The sequence below is a fragment of the Oryzias latipes genome, chromosome 17, assembly GCF_002234675.1.
Source record: "Oryzias latipes chromosome 17, ASM223467v1".
Taxonomy (NCBI): domain Eukaryota; kingdom Metazoa; phylum Chordata; class Actinopteri; order Beloniformes; family Adrianichthyidae; genus Oryzias; species Oryzias latipes.
The window spans coordinates 21,505,640-21,519,923 of record NC_019875.2 but is presented as its reverse complement, the minus strand read 5'-3'; the positions used below and the strand labels follow the sequence as shown (position 1 = coordinate 21,519,923).

Sequence of the window (14,284 nt, the reverse complement as noted above, 5' to 3'; positions counted from 1 at the left end):
GCCCATAAGCAATGAGAGAAGTCAATCATACCTAAAGTCCTTACTTGATGTTTTTGAAACTGGCATTTAAAATTTAAAAAAAGTCTTTTCTAAAATCACCCCTTATTAGTTGTGTATTTTGCTTCTGTAGACCCTCCCCCAAAGTTTGAAGCCTAAGGAGAACGATAACAGTCAAAACTGTACAGCAACCACAATTTATTGGACTGAATCAACTTTGATTTGCATTAAAGGCAACACAAAGCAAAATGTGAATAACAATGTATAGTAGACAGAAAATCTTTTAAGTCTCCATCAATAAATGGCATAAAAATGGAGAAGTTACAACCTCCCCACCTTAATCTTCTGGAAAACAGAACAGAACTTGTATTATCTTCTAAAGGAATCCTTTCAAAAGCGGTAGGTCAACATGGCAATATTACACTTTTCATACAATAAAAAAAAAGAATGGGGAAAGGGGATTTGGTCCCTTTCATTTAAATATGTTCTGAAGAAAGTTTGGGAGCGCAAAAGCGGCAGGTTTCAATCTTCTAAGAAATCGTCATCGAGGTTAACATCTGTGGTGTCGATGTCGTCCAATTCCATGTTGTCCAGATCCACTTCTAGCTCATCCAGAGACTACGGAGAGACAAAAAAAAAACATTTAAAGCATTTGTTTGCTTCTTTGGATAAATGTTGCAAACAGATAACAAATTTGAAACGTGGTAATGAGGACTCTACATCCTGCAGTACAAATGCGCTCTGAATAGATACAATTTTTTGAAGTTTATTCATAAAATCTAAATTTTATAAAAACACCAAAAAAAAGCCTGACCTTCTCTTTCTCTGACTGTGCAAAATCAGGAAGGTCGTCCTCTGGCTCTTTTTCAGCTTCTTTAGGAGCCGGGGGTTCAGGCTGTGAAAGTATGACAGGAGCGACTGAGCTGGATTCTTCGCTGTCTTTTGTCTGGAAATAAATGCAGTAAAGTTAAAAAATTAAAGAAACATGTAAACTGGCAGAGCACTTTTCCAGAGTGCTACAGAGCTCAAGTCAGTTACAAGAAGAAATTGGATCAATAGAAGCAAAGTGCTGTAAACAAACCTCAGACACGAAGGGAATGAAAGTGCCTTTGGGCTCGTATCCCTGAGCTTCCTCCAGAATATTCCTGTCTTCATTGGGCTAAAAGTGTCAGAAATAGACTTATTTTAAATACATAAACATTCACTTTATTTAGTCACTTTAAAACTATGCACTCTGTAACTTTTGTCACAAAGAATAGAACTCACTGTGACTAGTGGATAGTCTTTAGCAGGTCTGGAGCCACCCACGCAGGTCTCTCTCAGGTAATGCTCTGCTGCAAAGGCTTCCTTCAGGCCTGGGAACAGGTTTTCATATTCTGTGGGGTCTGCGAGGGATTCAGCTGCCTGCAAATAGGAAGAAAATAAAAGAGAATAATGAACAGGAAACTTCCAAATCTGTCTGATTAACTCAAAGTTGCATCCACAGAAGCATCAAGCTACGGTAATTCCAAACAAACCTTCTGGTTGATTTTGGATAAACTCTCTCTCCACAGTTTGACCACACGGGACACCTGGCTAGGCAGGTAGGTGCGAGCCAAAAAGGCAGCCTCTGGTAGTCTGTTTGTCCTGATCAGAAGCTCCAGGCATTGATCAAGTCTAAAGTTAAGAAAATGTTTTTAGAATGCCCACAGTGACACTTTAGTTTATCTGCAGTTTCACATTTAGTACTTACTTCCCTTGAAGGAAGTACGTCATAAAGGCCACATTGTTCTTGCCATCCCTCTCTGCCCCTTCAGCCAGCTTTCCCACCATGCTGGCATTACCAGAGGCTGTGGCGAGGAGAAGCAGGCCGCCATAGTCCTGAGCGTGGTGCAGGCACTCCTGGGCCAGACCAAACTGGCACTTACTGATCGCCAGTTCTGCAAGCTGTTTCCACTTCTGCTCCGACTGCAGAGGTCAGAATTAAACATTCAGCAATGACATCAAAAACACACACATAAAACAATTCGGATCGTTGTAGCCGATTGTGAGGACAGCATGAAGTCATACCTCTGCTTCCACAGCCAGCTGGTAGGCAATCTTCAACTCTCCCAGTTGCAAGGCCAACTCAAACCTGTGCTCTGGGTCAGAGGACACAGCTAGCGCCTGCTGTTTGAAACCCTGAGGGAAAAATAAATCCAACCCATTAGCACGCAGAAATCTGAATAAAATTGGATATCACAACCAACTCTATTGGAAATATTGTTAAACATGAAATAAAAGGCAAGTAATACTTAAAAACAGTTGTTTTGTCGTCTCTTTACCTGTTTCTCCAGGAAATGTGCGACTCTGGTTCTCTGTTCTTTAGGGATAGTTGGCAGCACCTTGTCTGCCATTCCAAAGTCCCTTCTCATCACAGCGGTCTGGTACTCCAGAACAGAGACCAGCAGTGAGTAACTGACGATGTTGAGCTCCTTGTCTCCCAGGTACAGACGGTCATCCTTTGGGATGTAACCCAGCAGGTACATGGTTCTGCAGACAGAAAGGCAAAAAGGCAACTGTCAAAAGGGCTACAGAATTCTTAACCCCTAAACTGAAGCTTAAAACTTCATTCATGTCTAGATGTGGTGGACTTAGAGAACATTTCTGTACCATGGAGAGCTATTACCGTATTCGACAATTCTAATAATCCCATTAAAGTCTTGACGACTTATTGTGTTCTTACCTGTCCAGGTGAGCAATAGTCACAATCTCTCCTCCCACAAAGTAGTTGAGTCTGTTTACAGAGCTGGTGTAGATGAAGCAGTCCCCAACCCAGAGTCCAGTTTTAACAATCTCCTGGATCTCCCCTTGGACCTAAGCACATGAAATCAACATTCAAGATATTAAATACATTTTTAAATCGCTTTCATTGTTGACAACAATGTTTCTCCTATGTGATTATAAAGTAAGGAATTCACAAATAGTTCTACCACTGACAGTAAAACAAGAACTTAACATAGAGTTTAACCAAAATAAAACAACCTCAAAGGCATCTTCAATCCCATCTTCTGTCACTCCTTCATTGTTCTCCTGGGAAGCAGCAACTTTTTCTGCCATGTAGCGTAGAATGAAGAAAGACTCCTCTGTAGCAATGCAGACCAATTCACCAGAGTCGGACCAGAAGATCTGAAAGCATGAGGGGCAGGTCAAAACATCAGGAGGATACTCAGATTACAGGGAATTATAATCCGAGTGAATTCCTCTTACATGTTTGGGCTGAATCTCAATGCGCCGGATGAGCTCCGTGTTTTCCCAGTCATAAAATGCCAGACCATTCACTGACCTCACCCCAAGCAGGAAACCTCCATAAATCCCTGCAAAAATACAAATCACATGTCCAGTCAATCACTGTTACATTTAAATGCACTCTAAAAAGGAGACTCTAGCCTATGATAATAGTTACCTTCTGCTCCAAAATCAGGCTTAAACGATTTCTTATCTTTGAAATTTTTGAAGATTTTGACCACACTGTTGCTTTCTCTGATAGCATATCTGTGGAGAAAAGAAGTGTACGTAGAGATTGACTTCAGGTACACAAAGGGCTTAGCGCAGAAAACCATCGGTCAAATCTACCTTTAAAAACAGCAAACTTACTCTGAAGAGTCGTGTGCCCAAACAAACTCCTGAGCTGAGCCAAAGCTCTTGTTCCTCAAAGCCATAGCAGTATAGATGATATACTCGCCATCTCCACACACCACAACAAACCTGGTGAATTAAAAGAAAAAGAAAAAAAACACACAAGGTCAGAACTACTTTGATGACCAAAGATCATGGTTTCTGGAATAAATGTACAATAGAATTTTAAGGTGACTTCATTTGTACCTTCCATTTGGGTTGTGCTGGATGGTTTGGGGGTAAATCTCACAGCTGCCCATGTCTTTAACAGCCAGAGGTAGTCTCTCACCATCTTTGATTTCAGCATCCCCCATTGCCTTCAGATTGGCCTGCTGTACTTCACTGTGTTTAGCCCAGATGATTTTGCCGCTTGTGTCCATAGACATGGCAGGCTCCTCCCGGCCCACCTAAACAACAGTGGAAGTAAATAAAGGGAAATAATTGTATTTATTTGATTTACTTAAGTTATAAAACAAAATTAATCACAGATGCCTCCATTTTAAAACTCGTAAAATTTGTTTTGAATCTAAATAATTACCTTGATAATGATGCTGCCTTCATCATATCCCAGGGCCACATTGTTGGAGCCCCGGAGGCCGCAAACACACCACACTCTCTCCATGCCATAGTTTAACGTGCTTTCCAGACGGTAAGTGCTCGAGTGCCAGATCCGCACCGTGCCTACAAATAAAAGATTGTGCAACGGTCTGTTAGGCAATGATGCCACTGCTATACTTTGTGTGTGGCTTTGTGTGCAGGGGTATGGCTTTGTGTGCAGGGGCGAGTAGGATTCTTGCTCACCATCCTCTGAGCCGGTGATGATAATGGGCAGCTCAGGGTGAAAGCTGACACAAGAGACATTTTGGGCATGTCCCTCCAGTGTCTGAACACAGGTCTTGTTCTACAAAACAAAGTAGAGTTTAGCTTTTTGTATAAACACAATACACAACAAAACATTTTAATCGAAACCGTTAAACATCTTTGATATTTTTAAGGATTTAAAAAAAAACCTGCAAGAGATAAAAAAAAAAAAACTTGTTTTAGTCTAACCTGGTAGTCCCAGATCTTGACCTGGCGATCATCAGCCCCTGATATCAGATAGGGCTTGTCTCCTCCGCTGTAGTAATCAATGCAGTTTACACCTTTCTCGTGACCTTCCAAGGTGAAATTGGGGGACGAAGAGCCCAGCTGCCAAACCTTTGCAATGCCAAGAATATGCCCCAATTAATATTTAAAAGAAAAAAAAGTCGTACAGATGTGCGACTCAGTTCATTAAACAGATATATATTCTGCCATTACAAATGTTTAGAAATACTTAGCTAGTTTGAAAAATAATAATACAATCATCTGATCAAAGCAGCAATCCTTATTTAAAAAGCGTATTTTGAGATTTCTTTTAGTTATCATTCAGAATAAAAATTCAAAGCTAGAGATCCTAGAGAGATGAAATTTCCACCATTAGTTGGCACCTACCTTAATTGTTCTGTCAAGGGAGGCGCTAGCAAACTGATTGTTATCCTTGGGGTTGATGACGATCTGCATAACATAATGAGTATGACCCTCAAACACCTGGCTGCATGTCCACTTCTTGTCCCAGTCCCAAAGTTTGATCAGCATGTCATCTGCACAGACACCAACAACCATGTTCATACGTGTACACAAACTTCATCGTCTGAACATTGTAGTTTGCTATCGTCATTGGCATACCACTGCTGGTGAGAATGTATGGCTGGGTTGGATGAACAGCAATACAGCGGATGTAGTCAGAGTGGGCTTCAAACATGTGGACCCGCTCCAAGGTATTGTAATTGAACACACGAATCTGCATGTCATCCTAAAAAGAAAGAAGATAAATGACGGCCAATCATTAATAGTATTTAGTATGTCAAAACAGCAACCACAATGTGACAATGCCACACATATTTTACAAAATATAAACACCTTTCATCTCATTTCATGTAAGATTACAGGGATCCTTTTAAATATAATAAAGATTCTTTGACAGACATTTTAATTAATTTGTACCTGGGGCAATGGCACTAAAGGTCTATCGATGTATTAATCCAGTGCAGAACTTTCAGTACTGAAATCCTTAGGTAAACAATTTCAATTCTACTCACAGCTCCTGTGATGACCCAGTTCTTCCGCGCCACAAACTTAGAAGCTCTGACAGGTAGGTCACACACTTCAAAAGTCTTGACAAGAGTCTAAGAAAAGAAAATCAACACATAAATAGTCATTAACATAAATAACAGTAGTGTTCCAGCAGGAACCAAAACACTATTAATATGTGACACAAGTTTATACGGGTGGTCCCACAATCCTCACCTGCGTTTCGTGATTCCAAACACAGACGCTGCCGTTGTACAGACTAGCTAGCATCCATGGCTCAGTTGGATGAAGATCCACACTCTTCACACGGTCTGATCTGGCAGTAAGCCTCCGTTTAATGTCCAGCCTCAGAGGCTACGGAAACAAAAGGCAACAATGCATGTTTGGCCCCGAAAAAGGTTTTTAGACTCGTCATATGTTTGAATACTTAAATATTCAGTGAGTGAGTGCTATTAGCGTCTATATATATGTAACTTAGGTTTACCAACACAACATGGCTGGGCTTCAATCTAACATTAGGTAGCAACTATCGCAGTACCATCACGAGTTCGTGGCATTTCAAAAATCATATCACATAATTTATTAACAGAATGCACACATTTAAAGTCAAACAAAAATATTGACGTTTTTGTCACAGCCAATGTCAAGCTTTAATGTTAAAACCGACGAAGCTAGCTAGCTCTGCTATGCTACTTAGCATAAAGTTACTATTTAGCGTCTTATTTATCAAACATCCTGATCACTAAAGTGTTATATCTACAACAAACACACACGTAATGCTTTTTTAGAAACGACTTACCATGTTTCACTCCTATGTAGTAGCAACTAAACCAGAAAATATTTTGGAAGCAGTGCAATCGGGGTTGAATCCAGCGACTTCAGTGAGCACTGGGTACTGACGTGGAACTTCCTGAAACACAATATCGCGAGAACTGCGTTCTAGAAGTGATGACGTGACACCAACTTGCCAGCTGAGAGTTTTCGGTGTACCTTTGATAGAACTTTTCCATGATAGAGCAACAATTTAGAATCCCTGTTCTATCGTTCAAAAACCCAACCAAGAATAGAATGATTTAGAATCAGCTAAATGGTCAAAGGAAGTTTATTAACACGGTAACTTTAATGAATTTAAATACAGGATATTACTTATCCACTGCATATATGTCACAATTTATGCATATAAACTATGGTCAAATTAAAAAATGGCTTTGCATATTCTAGATAGCCTACAATTTGTGCAAGTACACAGAGAAGGAGATAGCACAGATATTCTTTTATTGTTGAAATTGTGTATTTATTCAAGCATAAGTTGCTTATTTGTGATGGGAATTAGTCTATGTGCAGAGAATGTTGTTTTTATTTTAATATAAATTATTCTGATATTTTTGTTCTTTGTTTCTTATAATAACTAAACAATGTATCTGATTTAAAATGTATTTCTGTAAAAATTTTACAAACAGAAATATTTAAATCTTTAAATGTTTGTAATGTAATGTAATGTTTAGTAACTAATTGTTTTTCTGACGTTCATAGAAATGTGCATCATCTAAATACCTATAAATACCTTTGCATATAGCTCTTGCTTAAATGCTAATTCTGACACAGTCTTTAAACCTGGTAACTACAAACAGAACAGTGTGGTGAGAGGGAACCTAAGGGGAGGTTTGTCCAAAATAGATCACAAACTGAAAAAGGATGACCACTAGGCTGACAACAACCCAACAAAAGAATGGTAGGGTTTACAGAACCTCACTAAATACAAAGGCAACATGGTCAGAGGTGGCAAATACTGATTCAGCATTAGTGGAATGTAGCAGAAAAGCATAAGCCCAACCCAATACTCCCACCTGGTGGCTCTTAATGGCTTCATCTAAGCAACATTCAATTAGAAGAGTTCTAAAAAGAAATACAATAGAAAAATGCCACCTGGATGTCAAACTGCTGCAGACCCTTCATCATTTATGTATAATGGAAAGACCTTCCTAGGTCATCGTGTCTATAAGCTTCTGCCCTGTCCTCTGACAGAAGATACCAGAGCTTTAGGAGCCTCACAATCCCAAAAATAATATATTTTCTGTGGGCAATAAAGGCTCCTAAACATGCCTGATTGAATTAATGTCACAAATGAGTTGCCATTGTGACATTTATTAACATTGACAGTAAAGGTTATCATATTTTATCCAACTTTTTTTCAATTTCAAGCCTGAAGTGGTAACAAAATGTTTCTGAGAAAAAACAAATAGCGGTGACACAAAAGATGAATGAACTGTGTCTGCACCACCGCACATTTACCACAACAGCAAAACCACAGAAAGCGGACATGCTTGCAGCATCTGAAGGGAATCTCCTTTGTATAAAAAATCAAGATAATTTAAACTGAAACTGCTAAGAAGTGGGAATGGTTTTGTTTTATTCAAGCATGGTGAGATTTCAGTCCAACAAGTAATAATGATAAGACATGATATATGATAAGATATCATATGACATGATAAGATATTTGACTAAAACTGCTTCTTCAGGGATGGAGGAGAGATGAAGTGATGCCCTTCTGAAGGGGAGGGGGATGGATCCAGGTGAGAGTCAAGTTCTGGAGTTTCATTGTAAAGACGACATTAAACTTTAACAAGATTCCAGCAGAAGCTAAATAAATCATCATGGTTAAGCTTTTAAAACCAGCTCTCTTACTCACCAAAGCTTTTATTTTGTACAAAATGAAGGAATGCATTATGAAGGGCAACATGAAAAACCACAAATAAATTATTTGTTTTGTGTCATTAAAAGTGTATTTGTCAGATGCATTAAAAATGCTAAAACAAACTGAAGCTTAAACCACCAAAACACAATTTAAATACATTGTAGTATTTCCAATATCCATTTTACTCTTTCACAACTAGGAGGATATGGCATAAATGTTTTCAGAATGAAGTCAAACAAATACTATTCTTTTCTCTTGAACACCTGAAGACACACCACATCTTCACACGTCAGCTCCTGTAGAAAAACAGTCAATTCGTTTAAGAAGAAATGAAAAAAAAGGACAGTAATGACTGGCAAAGCTGTGGTGCTTTCGACCTACCAGGTAGAGTTTTTCGCTTTGTAACCAGTGTTTCCAGCCACGATTGGCTTTCTGTCCTGTCTGAGTGCACACCAGCTCATCCCCCTCCCACTTTATCAAACTCTTCAAAGACAAAAAAAAGAAATAATTTTTAAAACAATTTAATCCTTCATTTCGGCTGATCATATCAAGTCTGAATTAGCAATAAATAGTTTTTTTCTTTTTTTTTTCTGGTCACTTGCAGGTTACAGAGCTAAAAAAGTGCAAGACAATATAAAAGGTAGACAACATTTTTTTTCTAATTCATTAAAAAAAATTGGTGTGCTTGACTAAGTCTTCTTATATCTGAGTACAATGTAGAAACATGTGTGCTTCACATTTTTGTCTACGTTATAAAAGCCTTCCATTTGTATTTCCTCTTATAAACAATCCAAACTCAGTAAGTTCAAAACTATTTTAGTGCACTAACAAATGATGTTGCAATAGTATTGATCAATAACCTGCTGGACAGAGCTTAATAAAAATAAAATCTTTGAAAAAAAGCAGCAAATCAAATAATATTTTGATCAAATGGAAGGCTTTTATGCTATAATTTTAATTTCAGAAATAACGTTGGACGCACAAAGCACATGTCAGTCCTTTTATCTGGACACACCTTAAAATAAATCTTCAGACTCCTTATATGAGAGGTCTACCAACCTTGACATGTCTGTTGTCTAATCCTACAGTATGCTCGTCAAATTCCACCCCCACAGTGAAGGAAATCTCATAATTCCTAAAGGTGCTGCATGTTTTGATGGTAAACTTGTCTCCGTCTTGGGTTATCAGTTTGGTCTGTGACAAGGCAAGGGCAATTTTCCTTGTGGCAAAGTCAATATCTGAGAACAGAGAAATTCCATTTGACAGCACAAAGTCATAATTCAGTTGAGAAAATGTAGTTAAAATTCAAGAATCTATTAAGTGAAATGCCATGAGAGATGTGACAGCTTCATTGATTTTTAAGTTTGCATTTGCACTAAAATGTAGTCAGAAACTGTTTCATCTCATTTTGGAAATGTTTCTGTTTTAAAATGTAGTTAAGCTTTATAAGTAAAAAAAGAAGTCCCCCTCCCCCTTACTTAGCGCTTTCATGTAATCCTCCAGTCTGTCATTGGTTTCCAGAATCCATTTCCCACTGATGTCTGGAGGCATGATAATACTCTGTGGCCTGTAGACTTCAGACAAAGTTAGAAAGGGAAAGGGGCACGGTGTCTCTCTGCCTTTATACGGCCTCGAGGCCGAGGGCAGAGACCTTTTGATGAGTGAAAGTGTCTGCTTGGAGAGGGCCGGCTGGGCTGCTGCTTTAAAGGGGAAAGCGATAGACTCACTAATTCTCTTTCAGGGTCCATGTGCCAAGGGGAGGTTACAGGGGGTGTATCCACAGCTGCCAGCACAGACAGGAACCCTTCAAAAAAAAAGAAAAAAAAATCATCTTTGAGCAAACACACACATGCACTTTAGTGATGGTGTCCAATGTACAACAGGATTTTGTAACTTGTGCCAACAGCATTTTGTCAACACTTGTATTATCTTCCATTTAGAAACATCAAACAAACTAAAATGTTTGAACTTTGAACACAATTAGATGATAATAAAGTTTTAAAACTACGCCAGACAGAATCTTTCAAGTTAAATTTGCCTCTAAGTGGCCAACAAGCAAAAAAGACTGCCCATTAGACATACTAATTTAAAAAAGTGTTAGTCAATGGAATTCATTTGGAAAAATTAGTGTGAATAACAGCTTGGGAGAGAAATAACCACAGCAGCAGAACGTTTGACAGTAATGAGGCAAATCAATTATTTCAGACAAGAAAAAATGAGCCAAAAAGTGTTTAAGACAACACCCCAGGTTGTTCTTTCACAATTTGTAGTCTTTCCAATAGTGAAGGATTGATTACAGTGTCAGATCAACAATATGAAGACGTATTAGTGGATGTAACCAGAAACACAAAGACAACGAGGCTGCTGTGAGCAACGACATTTATGGAGTCAGTCAGTGTGCTGTCAGTGGCACAGATCTGGGGGATTTCAGGTCAGTGGATGAATTATACTAAAATGAGTATCAGTAATGAAAAAAACAACAACAAAATCTTTCAGGTTTGTTAAGTTGCTTTTCTTTTTAATTCATTCACAATCAAAAACATGAACATTTTCCACTTTAATATTCCATCTTAATATCCAGCAGATGAGATTAGGAGGAAACATGCTTTTCCAGCTCAATGCCTCCATGCAAAACAAAAAAAACCCGTCAAATGTTTCCCATTTGTTTAAGTGTGGCTTCCCCTTGAGTCTCAAATAAATAGAGAGCAAAGCGAAGAAGTCGGTATCTGCTAGAAGCACAATCTTCCCTCAAGAGAGCGATGTCATGTTGTCTTCTTGTAAACCTGCTTGCAAACAGCTCCTCCAGCTCTCAGCTCCTGCAGGGAACAACAAGCAATTGACATTCAGACACTTTGTGAACTACGTAATCAAATGGATGATAACTGCATCTGAAACTGATTTACTGATGAAAAGAAAAATCACCATAAACATTTCATTTCAGCTGAAACAAAGCAGAAATTACCAATAGAACATGGAATCTGATAATCAGAGAAATCACAGTATTTTGACGTGTGCTGTTCATTCTACTCTTCCACAAAATGTTTGCATTAGCTGTATTCTTAATACAATTTACACCTCCTTTAATAAATAAGCCAATCTACTCCTAAAAAAAAGACCATTATTGATTGATTCAGGTTAATAATTTATTAAGCCTTATTACTTTACTGCATGTATGTGCATGTATGTGATAGGAACCATGAGTAACACTTTGATTTTAGATTTTTTTCTCAAAGAAAGGTTTATCTTGATTTTTTCTAGATAAAAAAGGTTGTAAACAACTTTCACACTAAAACCATTTTATTTGACAATGACTTTATTTGCCACTAGAGGTCAGTGTTCCTCACAGTTCAAAACCAATTGGAGCCATAAGGTTCTCACTGATATTCCTTAAGGATGTTGACTGAAACATTTGCAGATGAAATCAAATAATTGAGGAGATTATGTTCCTTAATCTTTAAAATATATACTATAACAATTACGTGGCATTCAAATTTCTTTCAGATGCAAAGTATTCCTGTTTGTTTCAGCAGCTTTTACATGGAAAATGACCAAAAAAAAAGGTTATTAAGCAATGTTCGACTAGTAAAAGTTTGGTCTAAGTAAAAATAAAGATGGATATGTGTAACTTTACATGAAATCATGTAGATGTGGTTCTTTCCTTAGGGTGTCATAATTCCTCTGATTTTAAATGAGTCCAATTACACAGAGTTAAGTTAGAGTTAGTGAACTGGCTGCAGTCACATCTAAAATATACATATGCATTCCACATACAGTGCTGGGAGGTTTTGGAGGGAAAGTTTTTAAATTGTTTGGATTAATATTCATAACAGGGGCTGGTGTATTCTCACCAGATGAAGCTCATCTCCCACCACCCAGTGGGTCCATCCTCTTCCTTCAATCTCTCCCTTCTGAACACAAACCAGTTTGTCTCCTTCCCAGTTGATGGTGGTCTGCATGAAGCCACAGAAACACAGACACGAATGCATCATTCTGAAAACAGACATTGCATTTTATTTCCTTTAATCTCTCCTCATTCAAACTTCAAAATAATGACTCTCCCACGTGTGACTTTCAGATTTAGACATTTTCATTAAGTTCTTAAAGCTTATCTGTAATCAGCCTATCTAAAATCACAAAAGGGGCTTCAAATCCAGATAATCTGTGATCCTATTCAGTATTCAGCTCCGTATTCTGTTTTAGTCGTGACTTTGACCCTGCTCCTCTCAGTACTTTTGCCTGACGCTTGACCAAAAAATAAAGAGTAGTCAATGGGTTCCTCTGCAGCATCACCTATCCTCACCATGCACTTCCTGTTATCCACGCCGCTGAGATCCTCTTCAAACTCTTGTCCCACGTGGAAGTCCATGTGGTAGTTTTTGAAGGTGCTGAGGGTCTTGATTTGAAAGTGATCCCCATCCTGAACTATGTCCTTGTCAGTCTTTAGTAAACTGGCAATAGTCCTGATGGCTGCATTCACACCTGGCCACAGAAAAAAAAAAGATAGGTTTCAAACATTCTCTTTAATAATTTGACATTTCAGGTTTTGGTAGTTTGAAATATGTTAGATGTGATGTGTTTTTAAAGATTTCTCACCGAGAGCCTTCATGTAGTCATCAAAGTTGTCATTGGAAACCATCTTCCAGTATCCGTTGAGATCCACAGACATGCTTCAGGGTTTGTCTGCGTCCGCTGCGAAGGGCTGCTGGTGGCAGGAATGCAAAATAACTAAGGCAAAGTCCCAATTTGAACCAATCTCTTTGTAATCCAATTACCTGACGAATCTAATGTTTTAATTGAAATGATCTCTTGCACCACCCTCTTCCTTCCCACTGCCAACAAGCCTCTTTCAAGCCTCAGGAACGTGGTTTTGGGATTATTTTTTAATTGTTCCCAAAATCCTTGCCTGCATTTTCAAAGTGACACACTTTGGACAGTCAGTCAGCTTCAGTTTTTTTTTCCAGAATGTGGAGCATCGACGTTAACACCATCACCTCCAGCTTCATCCTGGTCTTCGAGAGGACACATCTCAGCATCGGTGTCACTTCAGCACAAAGAGCCACCAGGCTCTGTGAGAAAACACCTCTTGAAGCCAATCATCTTTGAAGATTAGCCTACTTTAAATCCTTCTGTGAAAATGATACTGGCCTCACAGAATCCTCGGGGGGCTGGAGCTGAGAGAAAAACAATGTCCATCAAATATTTCCAGTTGTCTTTATGCCTCGTCTGCTCCTCATCTGCTTTCTTGATACGCATATATTTAAACTCAAATAAATAATAAATAATCAATGCTATTATGATAACAACTAGACTTTTGTTAATATATGTGTAGTAATCTTTACTGAAATAATGTCAATCATTGATCTGCAATGTGTAGCGAGGATTTCTTGAATTAACGTGAAAACGTTTTGTAATGATAATTAGTATTAACGTATCTTTTAGATGACGTATGATTCATGTTATTGTTTACTTAATTTATGAAAAAAAGAATTTCTGAGGATGATCAATAAGCTCTCCCTTTTGTTACTTGATAAATAATCTCCACTTGATCTGATCAGAACTGGATTATGACAGCTATGTAAAAATATCAAATGCAGTTTTCAATAGGGGTGGGATTATACAAATTGTCTTCTTCCCATTCTTTTTTTTTAGACGAAACTATGTGACTTCAGTGCACGGTGACGCAGTGGTTAGCGCTCTTGCCTCACAGCAAGAAGGCCCCCGGTTCAAGTCCCGGCTGGGGGACATGAAAAACACAACATCAATGGGGGACGTTTCTGTGTGGAGTTTGCATGTTCTCCCCGTGCATGCGTGGGTTTTCTCCGGGATCTCCAGCTTCCTCCCACC

General features: G+C 38.5%; 3 protein-coding genes across 3 annotated transcripts; all 3 read right to left on the bottom strand.

The window, feature by feature from the left end:
• Positions 1 to 178: 178 nt before the first annotated feature.
• Positions 179 to 6,706, bottom strand: LOC101157089 (coatomer subunit beta'). The gene is made up of 22 exons (XM_004079160.3): positions 6,545 to 6,706; positions 5,962 to 6,099; positions 5,754 to 5,840; positions 5,341 to 5,467; positions 5,107 to 5,255; positions 4,684 to 4,830; positions 4,435 to 4,534; positions 4,172 to 4,314; positions 3,841 to 4,040; positions 3,613 to 3,723; positions 3,422 to 3,510; positions 3,226 to 3,332; positions 3,001 to 3,144; positions 2,702 to 2,832; positions 2,301 to 2,508; positions 2,047 to 2,157; positions 1,730 to 1,944; positions 1,515 to 1,653; positions 1,264 to 1,401; positions 1,079 to 1,156; positions 812 to 943; positions 179 to 615 (listed from the first exon to the last, which is right to left on the bottom strand). Exons 1-22 carry the CDS (start codon positions 6,545 to 6,547, stop codon positions 520 to 522), a joined length of 2,793 nt encoding a protein of 930 aa, XP_004079208.1. The 5' UTR covers positions 6,548 to 6,706; the 3' UTR covers positions 179 to 519.
• Positions 6,707 to 8,131: 1,425 nt separating this feature from the next.
• LOC105356225 (retinol-binding protein 2) lies at positions 8,132 to 10,126 on the bottom strand. The gene is made up of 4 exons (XM_011486650.3): positions 9,919 to 10,126; positions 9,500 to 9,678; positions 8,822 to 8,923; positions 8,132 to 8,736 (listed from the first exon to the last, which is right to left on the bottom strand). The coding sequence occupies exons 1-4, from the start codon at positions 9,989 to 9,991 to the stop codon at positions 8,683 to 8,685; spliced, it is 408 nt and encodes a 135-aa protein (XP_011484952.1). The 5' UTR covers positions 9,992 to 10,126; the 3' UTR covers positions 8,132 to 8,682.
• Positions 10,127 to 10,936: 810 nt separating this feature from the next.
• LOC105356224 (retinol-binding protein 1) lies at positions 10,937 to 13,581 on the bottom strand. Its single transcript, XM_011486649.3, has 4 exons — positions 13,034 to 13,581; positions 12,741 to 12,919; positions 12,289 to 12,390; positions 10,937 to 11,256 (listed from the first exon to the last, which is right to left on the bottom strand). Exons 1-4 carry the CDS (start codon positions 13,104 to 13,106, stop codon positions 11,203 to 11,205), a joined length of 408 nt encoding a protein of 135 aa, XP_011484951.1. The 5' UTR covers positions 13,107 to 13,581; the 3' UTR covers positions 10,937 to 11,202.
• Between the last annotated feature and the right edge of the window lie 703 nt (positions 13,582 to 14,284).